The 12,575-nt window shown below is 41.8% G+C and overlaps 5 protein-coding genes across 5 annotated transcripts; 3 read left to right on the forward strand and 2 right to left on the reverse strand.

The window, feature by feature from the left end:
- Nucleotides 1-247: 247 nt before the first annotated feature.
- On the reverse strand, nt 248-691 carry RPL28 (60S ribosomal protein L28; the record flags this gene model as incomplete). The annotated part of the gene is made up of 1 exon (XM_038922154.1): nt 248-691. One exon carries the CDS (start codon nt 689-691, stop codon nt 248-250), a length of 444 nt encoding a protein of 147 aa, XP_038778082.1.
- A 621-nt stretch (nt 692-1,312) lies between these two features.
- TYR1 (prephenate dehydrogenase (NADP(+))) lies at nt 1,313-2,635 on the forward strand (the record flags this gene model as incomplete). The annotated part of the gene is made up of 1 exon (XM_038922155.1): nt 1,313-2,635. One exon carries the CDS (start codon nt 1,313-1,315, stop codon nt 2,633-2,635), a length of 1,323 nt encoding a protein of 440 aa, XP_038778083.1.
- Nucleotides 2,636-2,802: 167 nt separating this feature from the next.
- On the forward strand, nt 2,803-3,357 carry ARL1 (Arf GTPase arl1; the record flags this gene model as incomplete). Its single annotated transcript, XM_038922156.1, has 1 exon — nt 2,803-3,357. The coding sequence occupies one exon, from the start codon at nt 2,803-2,805 to the stop codon at nt 3,355-3,357; it is 555 nt and encodes a 184-aa protein (XP_038778084.1).
- Nucleotides 3,358-3,414: 57 nt separating this feature from the next.
- FOA43_001850 (uncharacterized protein) lies at nt 3,415-3,801 on the reverse strand (the record flags this gene model as incomplete). The annotated part of the gene is made up of 1 exon (XM_038922157.1): nt 3,415-3,801. The coding sequence occupies one exon, from the start codon at nt 3,799-3,801 to the stop codon at nt 3,415-3,417; it is 387 nt and encodes a 128-aa protein (XP_038778085.1).
- A 7,429-nt stretch (nt 3,802-11,230) lies between these two features.
- Nucleotides 11,231-12,016, forward strand: FOA43_001851 (uncharacterized protein; the record flags this gene model as incomplete). The annotated part of the gene is made up of 1 exon (XM_038922158.1): nt 11,231-12,016. The coding sequence occupies one exon, from the start codon at nt 11,231-11,233 to the stop codon at nt 12,014-12,016; it is 786 nt and encodes a 261-aa protein (XP_038778086.1).
- Nucleotides 12,017-12,575: the final 559 nt, after the last annotated feature.

Here is a 12,575-nt window from a genome sequence, read left to right on the forward strand (position 1 = left end):
CAAGATAAGGGGAGAAACGTTTAATCTGCAACAAAGTCCGGCTCATATAAACATAAACAAAAAGGACGTTTCATGGACGAGACGAGACGAGACGAGACGAGACGGGACTCATCTTGAAAATTTTTGAAATATCAAATTAGACGAGTTTTGAGGTTATTAGAATACTACAGATTCAGGGTTCTTTCTAAATTAACCACATATCTTAGTTATGTATGTAATCGGAGATGCTACTTATAGACAAGCTCGCTTAAGCAACAAGCTCAACAACACCACCGGCAGCTCTGATCTTCTCCTCAGCCAACTTAGAAACGAATCTAGCCTTAACAATAACAGGAACATTTGGAAGTCTTCCCTTACCTAAGACCTTACCGTAACCCTTGGCCAACGTATCGATGACAACGGCAGAGTCCTTTGTAGATTGGGCCAATTTCTCATCCTTATTGTCCACTAAAGACCATAGTTTGTCCAAATTAATGACAGGTCTCCAGAATGGGTTTTCTTGCTTGTGGAAAAATCTCATACCAACCTTACCAAAGTAACCTGGATGGTATTTATCCATAGCAATTCTGTGATGATGCTGACCACCAGCCATACCACGACCACCTGGGTGCTTTCTGTGCTTTCCAATACGACCGTAACCGGCGGTAACGTTACCTCTGTGCTTTCTGGTCTGACGAAGTCTGGTAGGCATTTTTGTGTTTGCTTCTCAGAACTAAAGGAATTAAAGTGATGAACAAGAGAAGAAGTAATAAAAACTTTGGCCCTGGTTCTATTTTTCAGCCGGTGAGATGAAAAAATTTTTACTGGAATTGGCGATTTGGTTTTGAACACGACCAGCTTGAAGTAATTTTCTGGTCAATCGGCGGGTCGATGTGGATAAATTTTAACTAGAGGTGCGAGGCGTTGGTAAGGGTAAGTTCATTGAGCAGAGATCATTGTGCAGAGACCATTGAGCAGGGAAGTCGTAGGTTGTAAAGCAGGATGTAGGTGGTGAAGCAGGATGTAGGTAGATTTATTTGGTTGATTTCCGTTCGAGGGTCTATCTTTACCCTTATTGCCTAGATGGGAATATGGAGGGATTTAGAGAAGGGTAAGCAAATAAATCAGGGTAATGTAGATGGATATTCAGCAATTGACCTTTATTAAATGGTGGTGCCGATGCCCTGTTAATTGGTGATGCCTGGTGATGCCTTGTTAATTGGTGATGCCTGGTGATGCCTGGTGAGGCCTTGCTTGGTGAGGCCTTGCTTGGTGAGGCCTTCTTAAGCGCGCATATTTTTTCATCACTCTCTTCTCTTCACCACTGTTCGTCATGACTATAGGAACCCCCGAAGAGATTAAACAACTCCAGAAAACAAAGACCATTGGAATAATTGGTCTTGGTGACATGGGGTTGTTGTATGCACAGCGATTCAGCGAGGTAGGATGGCACGTGGTTGGCTGTGATAGAGAAGAGAGTTACAATCAATTCAAGCAGAGCTACGGATCACAGTTTGAAGTGATGAAGAATGGTCACTACGTATCTCGTTTATCTGACTATATTATCTACAGTGTTGAGGCAGAGAATATTGACAAGATAGTGGCCACTTATGGAGCATCTACCAAGGTTGGTGCCATAGTGGGTGGTCAAACGTCTTGCAAGTCTCCTGAGATTGCAGCATTTGAGAAGCATCTTCCACAGGACGTGGAAATCATCACTGTTCATTCATTGCACGGACCCAACGTCAGTACTATTGGACAACCGTTGGTGATTATCAATTATAGAGGCTCGGATGAGTCTCTAAAGTTAGTAGAGTCGCTTATGTCATGTCTTCAATCTAAGCATGTCTATCTCACTTATCAGGAGCATGACCGAATTACTGCTGATACCCAGGCCGTGACACATGCTGCTTTCCTCAGTATGGGATTAGCATGGCGTAATTGTCATCAGTATCCTTGGGAGGCTCCTAAATGGACAGGAGGTCTTGAAAATGCCAAGATCAACATTTCATTACGAATCTACTCTAACAAATACCATGTATATGCTGGTGTGGCCATTACCAATCCTTCTGCTCACGCTCAGATCACACAATATGCAAAGTCGTGTGAAGAGATCTTTACCTTGATGATCCAAAGCAGAAAGCATGAATTGATTGAACGTATTATGAAAGCAAAGCAGAAAGTGTTTGGTCACTTGAAAAAAGACCATCGTCTTTTGTTAGATGATGACCTTCTTGAACAGTACTCTTTGAGTAATTATCCACCTGGAAAGAGGCAGCCGAACTCGCAGTTGTCACTTTTGGCCATAGTGGATTCATGGTCATCTCTAGGAATAGTTCCGTACGATCATATTATCTGTTCTACGCCTTTATTTAGAATACTTTTAGGCGTTACAGAGTATCTCTTCTGTACTTCTGGATTATTGGAAGATTGTTTGGAAGTAGCAGTCGATAATACCGACTTTAGACAGGATGATCTTAACTTTGTGTTGGCAGCCAAAGAATGGTCATCGACCGTGTCTTATGGAGACTACAATTTGTATAGGATAAGGTTCGAGAAGACTCAGAAGTACTTTGAGCACATGTTTCCGGAAGCTAATAAGGTTGGAAATGAGATGATTAGGATGATCTTGAAGAGAGTCAAGGACCGAGAGTGAAGATAGCAGTCTAGAGAACAGTCTAGAGAGCAGTCTATAGACGCGACTATAGTCGCGTCTATATCTGAACTTGACAAACCTCAAATTTTTTTTTAATCGCCTCAGGATGAGAGAAACAAGAGGCTGACCAGGACCAGTACCCCCATTTCATTTGGGCTTTGGACGATATGGGGAACGTATTCAGTTCTATCTTCAGCAAACTTTGGGGAGGAAGTAAGGAGATCCGGATTTTGATACTTGGACTCGATGGTGCAGGAAAAACTACTATTCTCTATAAGATGCAACTTGGAGAGGTGGTGAAGACAAAGCCAACCATTGGTTTCAATGTGGAGACACTCAAGTACAAAAACATATCTATAAACATGTGGGATCTTGGAGGTCAGACATCCATAAGACCCTATTGGCGGTGTTACTATGCTGATACTGCAGCAGTGATTTTTGTGGTGGATTCGACGGACAAAGATCGATTGGATGTGGCTAAGAAAGAGCTACATACTATGTTAAAGGAAGATGAGCTATCGGACAGTGCGTTGTTGGTATTTGCTAATAAGCAGGATCAACCAGGAGCTATGACAGCATCTGAAGTTTCTAAAGCTCTAGGATTGGCCGAGTTGAAGGATAGAAGCTGGAGTATAGTGGCCAGTAGTGCCGTCAAAGGAGAAGGGTTAACGGAGGGATTGGATTGGTTAATTGACGTCATTAGAGAGGAACAGGAGTTATAGCATTAGTAATAATAATAAGAATAAGAATAAGAATAAGAATAATAGAATAATGTATGGCTATGCCTTACGTTGGGTCTTAACAGCACTTCCGTAACAGCAGATCTCTGTCATGCCTTCGCCTATAGAGCCAGAATCGAACCTGAATGCCACTATTCCATTGGCTCCAAGGCTCAAAGCTGCCTTAATCATCCTTTCAATTGCCTGATCCCTCGAATTGACCACATTCTTAGTTAAAGGCTTAAGTTCACCTCCAATTATACTCTTGAAACTGGCTCCAATGTTGGCTCCAATGTTTCTGCTTCTCACTGTACTTCCAAACACTAATCCGATGTTTTGAATGATCACGTGACCTGAAATTTCATCTGCTGTAGAGATTAGAACACCTCCATTTTCAAATGGAGTAAATGCTGCACTTCCTCCTTCTGGGCTTAGTCTGCTTGTCATTCTTGAAAAAAGGAAGAGAAAGATGGTTAGCTTACTAATTATGTGGCAGGTCAATATAGATGAATAGATAGGCCTTGATTTGCTTATTTATGTTTATTTATGTCAATTTATGTAGCTAGATGCCACTTTTATGCACACTTATTAGTGCTTGCTCTCTATTGCTTGTTCTTCTACTGTTGTGCTTCCTTCTTCTTCATTATTGGTTGTTTTCATGCATTTTCAACCGTTCTCAGTGACTCGACTGTGGTCGTCTTTGAGAGTGTCAGGCAAGGGGGCCATTTTGAGACCTCTAAGAACGTCTCTACCACCTCTAAAGACTCCTCTGATGACTCCTCTGAGGACTACCCTTAGGACTTCTTTCGAAACCCATCATAACACAAGGTCGCAAAGCAATTGGCCGTTCTTTGTTTTTGTTGGAGGAGCCACCTTATCCACTACTTGGGTCCTCCTTTCATCCCATTCCATTCACAATGATTCATTTAACGATATGAAAACATCATTGAAGCTTCCGGAGTCATCTTCTGATGCTACGCTTGAAATGGCCTTGTACGAAGCTTCTCAAAAGGAGTTAGAGGACGATAGACGTGATCATAGACATCAACAGACATCCAGAAAGTACCTTGGATTTCTTTTCAGCATCAAATACATTGTCCAGGATTACATAGTTGAGGCTATAGTGACGTTTGGAAGGTTCTGTGAGCTCAGTGCGCTTTTTCTTCCAGTGATTTGTGTCTATCCCATCGTTTTCTTCGGTAGAATGAACCGGAATGGTCAACGATTCGGAGCTTTAGTCTGGTACAAGTTGGTGAGACTGGCCGCAGAGATTGCGGGTGCTTCATTTATCAAGTTGGGACAATGGGCTGCTTCTAGGACGGATATATTTTCCCAGGGATTGTGCGATGAGCTAAGTAACCTACATTCAAATGCTCATGAGCATTCGTTCCGTCATACCAAGAAGATTATAAGGCAGGAGTTTAAAGGATTGGAGATTGAGGACTTGTTCGATGAGTTTTACCCTAATCCAATAGGTACAGGAGCTATAGCTCAGGTCTATTTGGCCAAGGTTAATTCCAATTTTGTAAAATACTTCTACGATGAAGACGACACCAGTTCTGCTCCCCACGATTCCGTTGTAGCAGTGAAAGTGGAGCATCCAGGTGTCAGAAATGGCATAGAAAGAGACTTAAAAATCATGAAGTTCTTTGCAGATTTTATAGACACATTACCAACTATGGAATGGCTCTCTTTTCCAGGGGAGGTGGATCAGTTCGCCTTAATGATGAGGCTTCAATTAGATATGAGAGTGGAAGCACAGAACTTAAAGAAGTTCCGGGCTAATTTTAAAGCACATCCTGAGGTGAAGTTCCCTAAGCCACGATTTTCATCACGTAGAATCCTTATTGAAGAGAGAGTTCAAGGTATAGGGATGAATAAAGTATTGGAAATTCATCGAAATAGCAACAAGAAGATGTCTAAGGTGATCAGTGATAACTTGGTGGATTCATTTCTCAAGATGCTAATCTTGGACAACTTTGTGCATGCTGATTTGCATCCGGGTAACATGTTTGTCCGGTTTGTTAAGATGAGTAGCAATGGGAAGCAGCTGGTTTCGAGCGAATCCGAGACGGACGAGTTGATGAAACAGTTAGACAATTTAGATGGTGATGGTAAGCTTGCCAGTGAATTGGAATCGTTATATGATGCCAATTATAGAGCACAGATCTGTTTTATTGATGCTGGATTGGTGACTCAGTTGAATGATAAAAACAGATACAATTTTATATCACTTTTCAATGCTCTTTCACAGTTTGATGGCTATCGAGCTGGAGAATTAATGATTGAAAGGTCTCGAACACCGGAAACGGCAGTTGATACTGAGCTGTTCAAGTATAAGGTAGAGAAGTTAGTAGACAGAGTGAGACAGAGGACATTTACATTGGGGTCTATATCTATAGGAGACATTTTGGAACAAATGCTATCAATGGTGCGGGTTCATCACGTTAGAATGGAGGGAGATTTTGTAACAGTCATAGTGGCGATTCTTCTATTGGAAGGTATAGGTCGACAACTTGATCCAAATCTTGACTTGTTTTCAAGGTATGTATATGCATGGTTTTTAGGGGTTTCAATTTGATAGTACTAACAGTAATATAGATCTCTTCCGATTTTAAGACAAATTGGATTTAGAGAAGGTAAGCTAATTTTCCAGGATACAGGAAAGTTGTCAATGATCAAGGTTTGGCTGACACTTGAAGCAAGACAGCTTGTTAATGCTTCTGTGCATGATGTATTTAAGTTAGTGAAGAGTGACGGCTTGTGTCCTAACTATTAGAGCAATATGGCTGAGTAAATTTTTAGTTAGTTAGTTAATTAGTAGGTAATCTATTTGGCTGGTATTCAGCACTTTCTGAGCCTCCTTATTGAGGGTTAATTAGTAGGTAGTTTTTGCCTTCTTATTGTTGTCTATTGGCTTTATGAAAGAGTTCAATTTCACTGAAATCTATTTGGACAGACATAATCTGTTCCGAAGTCAGCACCAGAATACCCAGCCTTTAGTATGGAACAGTAGCATAGAAGCGGTGGCTCAGGAGTATGCAAAGAATTACTCCTGTGACGGGACCCTTGTACATTCTGGAAACGATCTTAATGGCTCCTCTTTGGGAGAGAATTTGGCCTATGGCTACAATTTTACAGCGGCAGGTACCATTGATGCATGGTACAATGAAATTCAGTACTATAATTTCAATAATCCTGAATTTACTGAGAAGACAGGACATTTTACTCAATTGATTTGGAACGCAAGTACTGATGTTGGATGTGCCTATAAGAACTGTGGTAGTCCATATGGTTACTATATTGTATGCAACTATAATCCGGCGGGAAATCTAATTTTGGGAGGCAATGATAAGTTTCTGTTGTTTTCGGAGAATGTTCTGCCATTACAGAATGATAGTATTAGTGTTACAACCAGTACACCCAGCACGAGTACAAGCACTGTTACCCTTTCTGAATCATTGGGGTTCCGCGGATCCAGGAGCAGTGCAGATGGCAATATCAATGAGTTACAATATTCACCGTGGATATTTATAGTATTACATTTGGTTCTTTGGTTTGGAGTATAACCCGGCTGAAGTCCTCGAGATCTGGCGCGGAAGATTTGCTGAATTGGGAAGATTCCATGTGTAAGGAAGATTTTATGAGTAAGGAAGATTCCATGTGTAAGGAAGATTCCATGTGTAAGGGAACTTTCCTGGATGTTCCATGCGTCATGACAGAGAACAACGCAGTATGAAGTAGGCATTACGTCCCACCGGGCAAGTCCCTCATCAGATTCATTTCAGGTTTCTCCCGGGTTTCCCAGGGTACCCCAGGTTTCCCGAGATCCCCCAGATCCCCCAGGTCCCCCAGGCTTGGCTTCCACACCGCGTTCCCTATCAGCCAGCGCGACTAGTGTTTTCACGTGCGCCTAATCAACAAAGTGGATTGCCAAAACAACAGAGATTATATAGTATAAATACGAGTTATCTGTTCACGAAAAGGCTCAAAAGCTTCTATCTCTTAACTAAACTGGTTTCCCATCCAGTCACTTGTCTTGCCTATGAAATTCGGCAAGACCTTCTTGGCACATCAAGTGCCAGAATGGCAGAAATGCTATATGAATTACAAGGGGCTGAAGAAGCAGATTAAGACCATTCATATTAAGGAGCTGGAGCTTTGGGCCAAGGATCCGTCTTCTGATGTATTGAACGATTCCTCCATTAAGTCGCAACTTGCCGCATTTTTCTACGATCTTGACAGAAACATCGAAAAGGTTGATGACTTCTATAACAAGAAATACATGGAGTATCAGCATAGACTCAAGAAGATCACCAGTGTTCTTCCCTCGCAGATTCAGCAGCCATCTGTGGATTCCCAATTCACTTTACGTGCCACTTTCGATGATGATGAGGAAGAAGAGGAGATAATCGGAGTTTTACTCGAGTTACGAAACTGTTTTAGAAACATGAAGTGGTACGGAGAGTTAAATAAACGAGGATTCCGTAAGATCTTGAAGAAGTTGGATAAAAAGACCGGAACTCATAGGCAGGACGCCTATATGAATGCCCGGGTTTATCCGTTGGACTTCTGTAATGAGTCAGATGTCGTTCATTGTTTGGGTGTTATTAACGATTATCTAACCTCCCTGAATGAACGAATGGAGAAGGCAGAGGAGATAAGTGATTCAGACTTTGCTGGTGACTCTGATCACATGCAAAGAGGCAGAGTGCCTATCAGAATAGAGGGTTCCGGTGCCATCGCCGGTTCGTCTTCTCTCACTTCGTCTGTTGCCACGTCTCTGGCTTCATCTACCTCGTCAATATCCGTCGTGTCTCCCTCCGTTGGTTGTTCATTGCCGCCTCCTTCTTCGACCTTTGTTGCAAGTAGTAGCGCTGTAAACCTTTCCAGACCATCACCTCCATCTCCCTATAGAGAGGCTATCAAAAATGATGATAAAGATGCCCTTAATAAAGCTCTTATCCAGGAATGCCTTTCTCCGGTTTTGACACCTCTAAAAGTGCTTCTTTCCTTACTCAACAGAGCCACACTCAACCTCAGTTACCATTGTATCGACTATCTCTTGGAGATTATTCCTGTTCTTTCTGATTCTGCTGATATTAGTGGTCGGAACTTCATTCACCATCACGTCATTGCCCTAGGCAAGCAGTATGTAAAAGGACTGGAGCAAAAATCAAAGATTTCCATTCCGGTTCCAGCACAATCACCCGCAGAATTCAGTTACAGGCTTCTCAATACATTTGGTCCCGATGGAATCAATTCTAACGACTCCTCGCAAGGTTTACTCTATATATTTGAGCATCTACCTTCGCATTTGAAATTCGCCATTTTGCAGAAGGATAATTATAAGAGAACTCCTCTTCATTATGCTGCTCAGTATGGTTTGAAAGATGTCACCAGAATTATTATTCTATACCTCAAAAAATGGTCTCTTTATGATGAATCCATCCCTGTGGATGACTTATCTCATTGGGGAGACTATGAGAATTTGACTCCGCTTCATTTGGCTGTCTTGGGTACTCATCCTCGTACCACTGAAGTTCTAATTAATGCTATGGGTGAAGGTGTCAGTCTTACGTCTTCAGAGTTGTTACATATAGCTACAAGACTTGACTCTCCAAATCTATTGGCTGTTTTGTTACAATGCGAAGGTGTTAATATTGATCATTGTGAACCCGAGACTCATGAAACTGCTCTCTATTTGGCATCTAAGATGAATCTAGTCTCAAGTGTAGAGTTTCTTCTCTCCAAAGGTGCCGATCCTGAGATTGGAGAAGCCACTTTTGGCTGGACACCTGTATTTGTTGCTGGTGCTGAAGGTTTCGGTGATGTTGAGAAGCTCCTACTCAAGAATGGGGCAAAAGTCGATATCTTTGATGATAGTGGTTGGTCTCCACGTGAGCATGCTGCATTAAGAGGTCATATAGATTTAGTGGAGCTGCTTACACCAAAGAACTTCGATCCGTATGCCTTACTCGACACATCTGCAGTTTCTCCAAAATTGGCTCCTGAAATGAGTCCCTATAATATGAAGGAGTTGGCCAGTAGTATTGATCGTTTGAGTGATTATAATGGCAGTGAATCTGGTCTTGGTGGACACACTCACGAAGCCGTTGTTCGTCAATTGAAGGGGAAAAGATCGGCTTCTCCTGCCACGACAATTGCTAAGTCTGTCAAGTCGTTTGGTCATAGTTTTTTGAAACCTTCTCAGGCCTTGATACTCATTACGCTTGGCACAACCGATATTAGAGACCAAGAGCCTTCATTAAGCTTGAATAAGGTGCCACTTTCAAAGCTCCATTCAACGGAGTTGGACTCTGCACTGTCTCTTTTGATCCATACGGCTGATTCGTCGCAGAATTCTGTTGTTTTGGACTTGCCGTTAGATGACACGCATGGAGGTGCTACGGATCCAATCACATTCAAATGTGACGGTTCCAATCCAATGGATACAGTAGTCTATTTCGATATTGTTCCTACCTATCAGTATAGTAATACCGATAACGAAAGCAAACCGGTTAAGGTGTTAGGAAGGGCTGTGGCCATTTTGAGAAATGTATACACATCTGTTGGTGAGAAGAAAAAGAGTCTTATCAATGTGGTGAAGATTCCTCTCCTTGAAGGTAGTACTCTAGAAGTTTTGGGTAGTGTTAAGTTTGAAATGATGCTAGTAACATCCTTCCATCATCCTAAAATGATGTTTGGAGATTCGGATGTTTACTGGAAATCAATGGTTACCCCTAGAGTTATAGGACACCGAGGTAATGGTATGAATTCTCCTGATCGAAAGTCTCTTCAATTGGGGGAGAATACTATGGAATCGTTTATTGCAGCTGCTTCTCTTGGAGCATCATACGTTGAATTCGATGTTCAGTTGACCAAAGACGATGTTCCTGTGGTTTATCACGATTTTTTGGTTGCTGAATCGGGTATTGATGTGCCTATGCATGCGCTAACTCTTGAGCAGTTCCTAGGATTGAGCCATCAAAATCAACCTCAGGAGGAAATGCAGACTCGTGATGATACATTTATCGATGATGGTAATTGTAATCGTCAACGACATAAGTATCGACGTAGCTTTGATATGGCACAGGAAAGAATGCGTCATACGAAGACATGGAAGCTTAAACAGTTTAAAGGTAATAGTAGAGGACGTACTATTGCTTCATCGTTTGTTACATTGGCAGAGTTGTTTAAAAAAGTGCCTCAAAATGTTGGCTTTAATATTGAGGTGAAATATCCCATGCTAGATGAATCACAGATGGAAGATATGGGACAGGTGGGACCAGATATGAATCATTTTGTGGATACAATACTAGGTACAGTATTTGCCAATAGGGGAAGTAGGGATGTTATGTTCTCCTCATTCCATCCAGACATCTGTACAATGCTTTCGTTGAAGCAGCCTTCGATTCCTATTCTTTTTCTTACGGATTCTGGATGTTCAAAGATAGCAGATGTCCGATCTTGCTCGCTACAGAACGGCATTCGATTTGCCAGAAAGTGGAATTTGTTGGGTATCGTGAGTAATGCTACACCAATAGTTCAATGTCCTCGATTGGCATCTGTAGTTAAGGCCAGTGGGCTTGTCTGTGTTACTTATGGTACAGAAAATAACGATCCTTTTACTGCCAAGTTGGAGATGGCTGCAGGCGTTGATGCGGTGATTGTGGATAGTGTATTAGCTGTAAGGAAGGGATTGGCCAATTAGGTAATCAACTAGATAATCAACTAGATAATTTTATTGTATGAGGCGCAAGGCTGAAAAATAGGCATAGAAATAGATTGCTATAAAAGGCGAAGTAGCAGTCGCAATTTTAAGGAGTTGGCAGGCAGTTGTTTCTTCTTGATCAGTGATTAATATTTAATAGTCATGTCAATTGTTTCATCAGGAATCCCATTTTCTACGCCGGATGAGAAGGTTGAAGAATTCTTCACATTCTGCGGTAAAGTGAAGTCTATTGAAGTGATCGATAAGAATGAGAAGAGTAAAACTGTTGAAGTGGAGTTTGTCAATCCTTCTGCTGTTTCCACTGCATTGTTATTGAATGGTGCTGAGTTGAATGGCAGTACCATTGAGGTGAAAGAGAAAACCGCAAAGAAAAGTGATGAACCTCCAACTTATTCGGATGCAACCAAAGCAACTCAGAGTAGTAGTAGTGAATCAGGTGATATTGCTCAAGAGGAGAAGCCAAAAACGACGATCGCAGCCGAGTACCTGGCTAATGGATATGTTTTGTCAGACAAACTGGTTCAAGGAGCTATTGAATTTGACAAAAAGCATGGATTTTCTGGCACTTTCAGATCGTTCCTTAAGGGAGTTGATGATAAGTATCATCTTCATGCTAAAGGTCAAGAGGTCAACACTAAATTGGGACTTGAAGAAAAGCTGGATCAGGGTCGTAGAACTCTTGATTCTTATCTTGACAAGTTCAAAAAGGACAAGTATGGCTCGAAAATCAACCAGTTCTATACTAATGTGGCTACAGATGTGACACAGGTTCATGAAGAAGCCAAGAGAATAGCTGCAGAAAGGGAAAAGAAGGCTGAAGGCTTTGCTGGTTCCCCAGTAATCGATCCAACTATCAATACGATTGGGCCAAATTCCACGACTGCCCAGGCTGCTGGAGCTGTTGCTTTCGAGGAAGATAAGAAGTAAGTGTATATCTAACTTAATTTACGTATCAATTGATTATCATTATTCCATGAACCTTATCCATAGAGGATTGTATTAAAGTTTTTATTTCATTATACTTAATGCTTTAGCTAGCATTTGCATTCACCTGCTGGACAAGAGCACTTCTTGTCAGTATGGCAGGAACATGAATCCTTTGGCTTGGCACAAGAGCAGTTGTCCTTTGGACACGAACACGTATCCTTTGGGCATTCACAAACCTTCTCTTTTGCAGCACATTGACACTTTCCAGCTGGACAGGCACAATCTTTTTTCTCGTTACAGGAGCAAGCCATTTTGTTATTTATTTTTGTATATGGTGATGTGCCAGAAGAATGATTGTTTATTGTGGGATCCCCTTCCTTTTATAGTGGAGATTGAGATATTTTCGCGTCGCGGCAAAAATCGCTCGGCCAGGCATTAATCGCTCAGTCGTGTGGTGGTGTACGGTTGTGCATAAATACACCAAACAATAAATGCAGAATAGACGGCTGGCATCTACCAGGCGGTTCTACAGGCGGCTTTACCAGGCGGTTCTACAGAC

Source organism: Brettanomyces nanus, chromosome 1 (genome assembly GCF_011074865.1).
Source record: "Brettanomyces nanus chromosome 1, complete sequence".
Classification (NCBI taxonomy): domain Eukaryota; kingdom Fungi; phylum Ascomycota; class Pichiomycetes; order Pichiales; family Pichiaceae; genus Brettanomyces; species Brettanomyces nanus.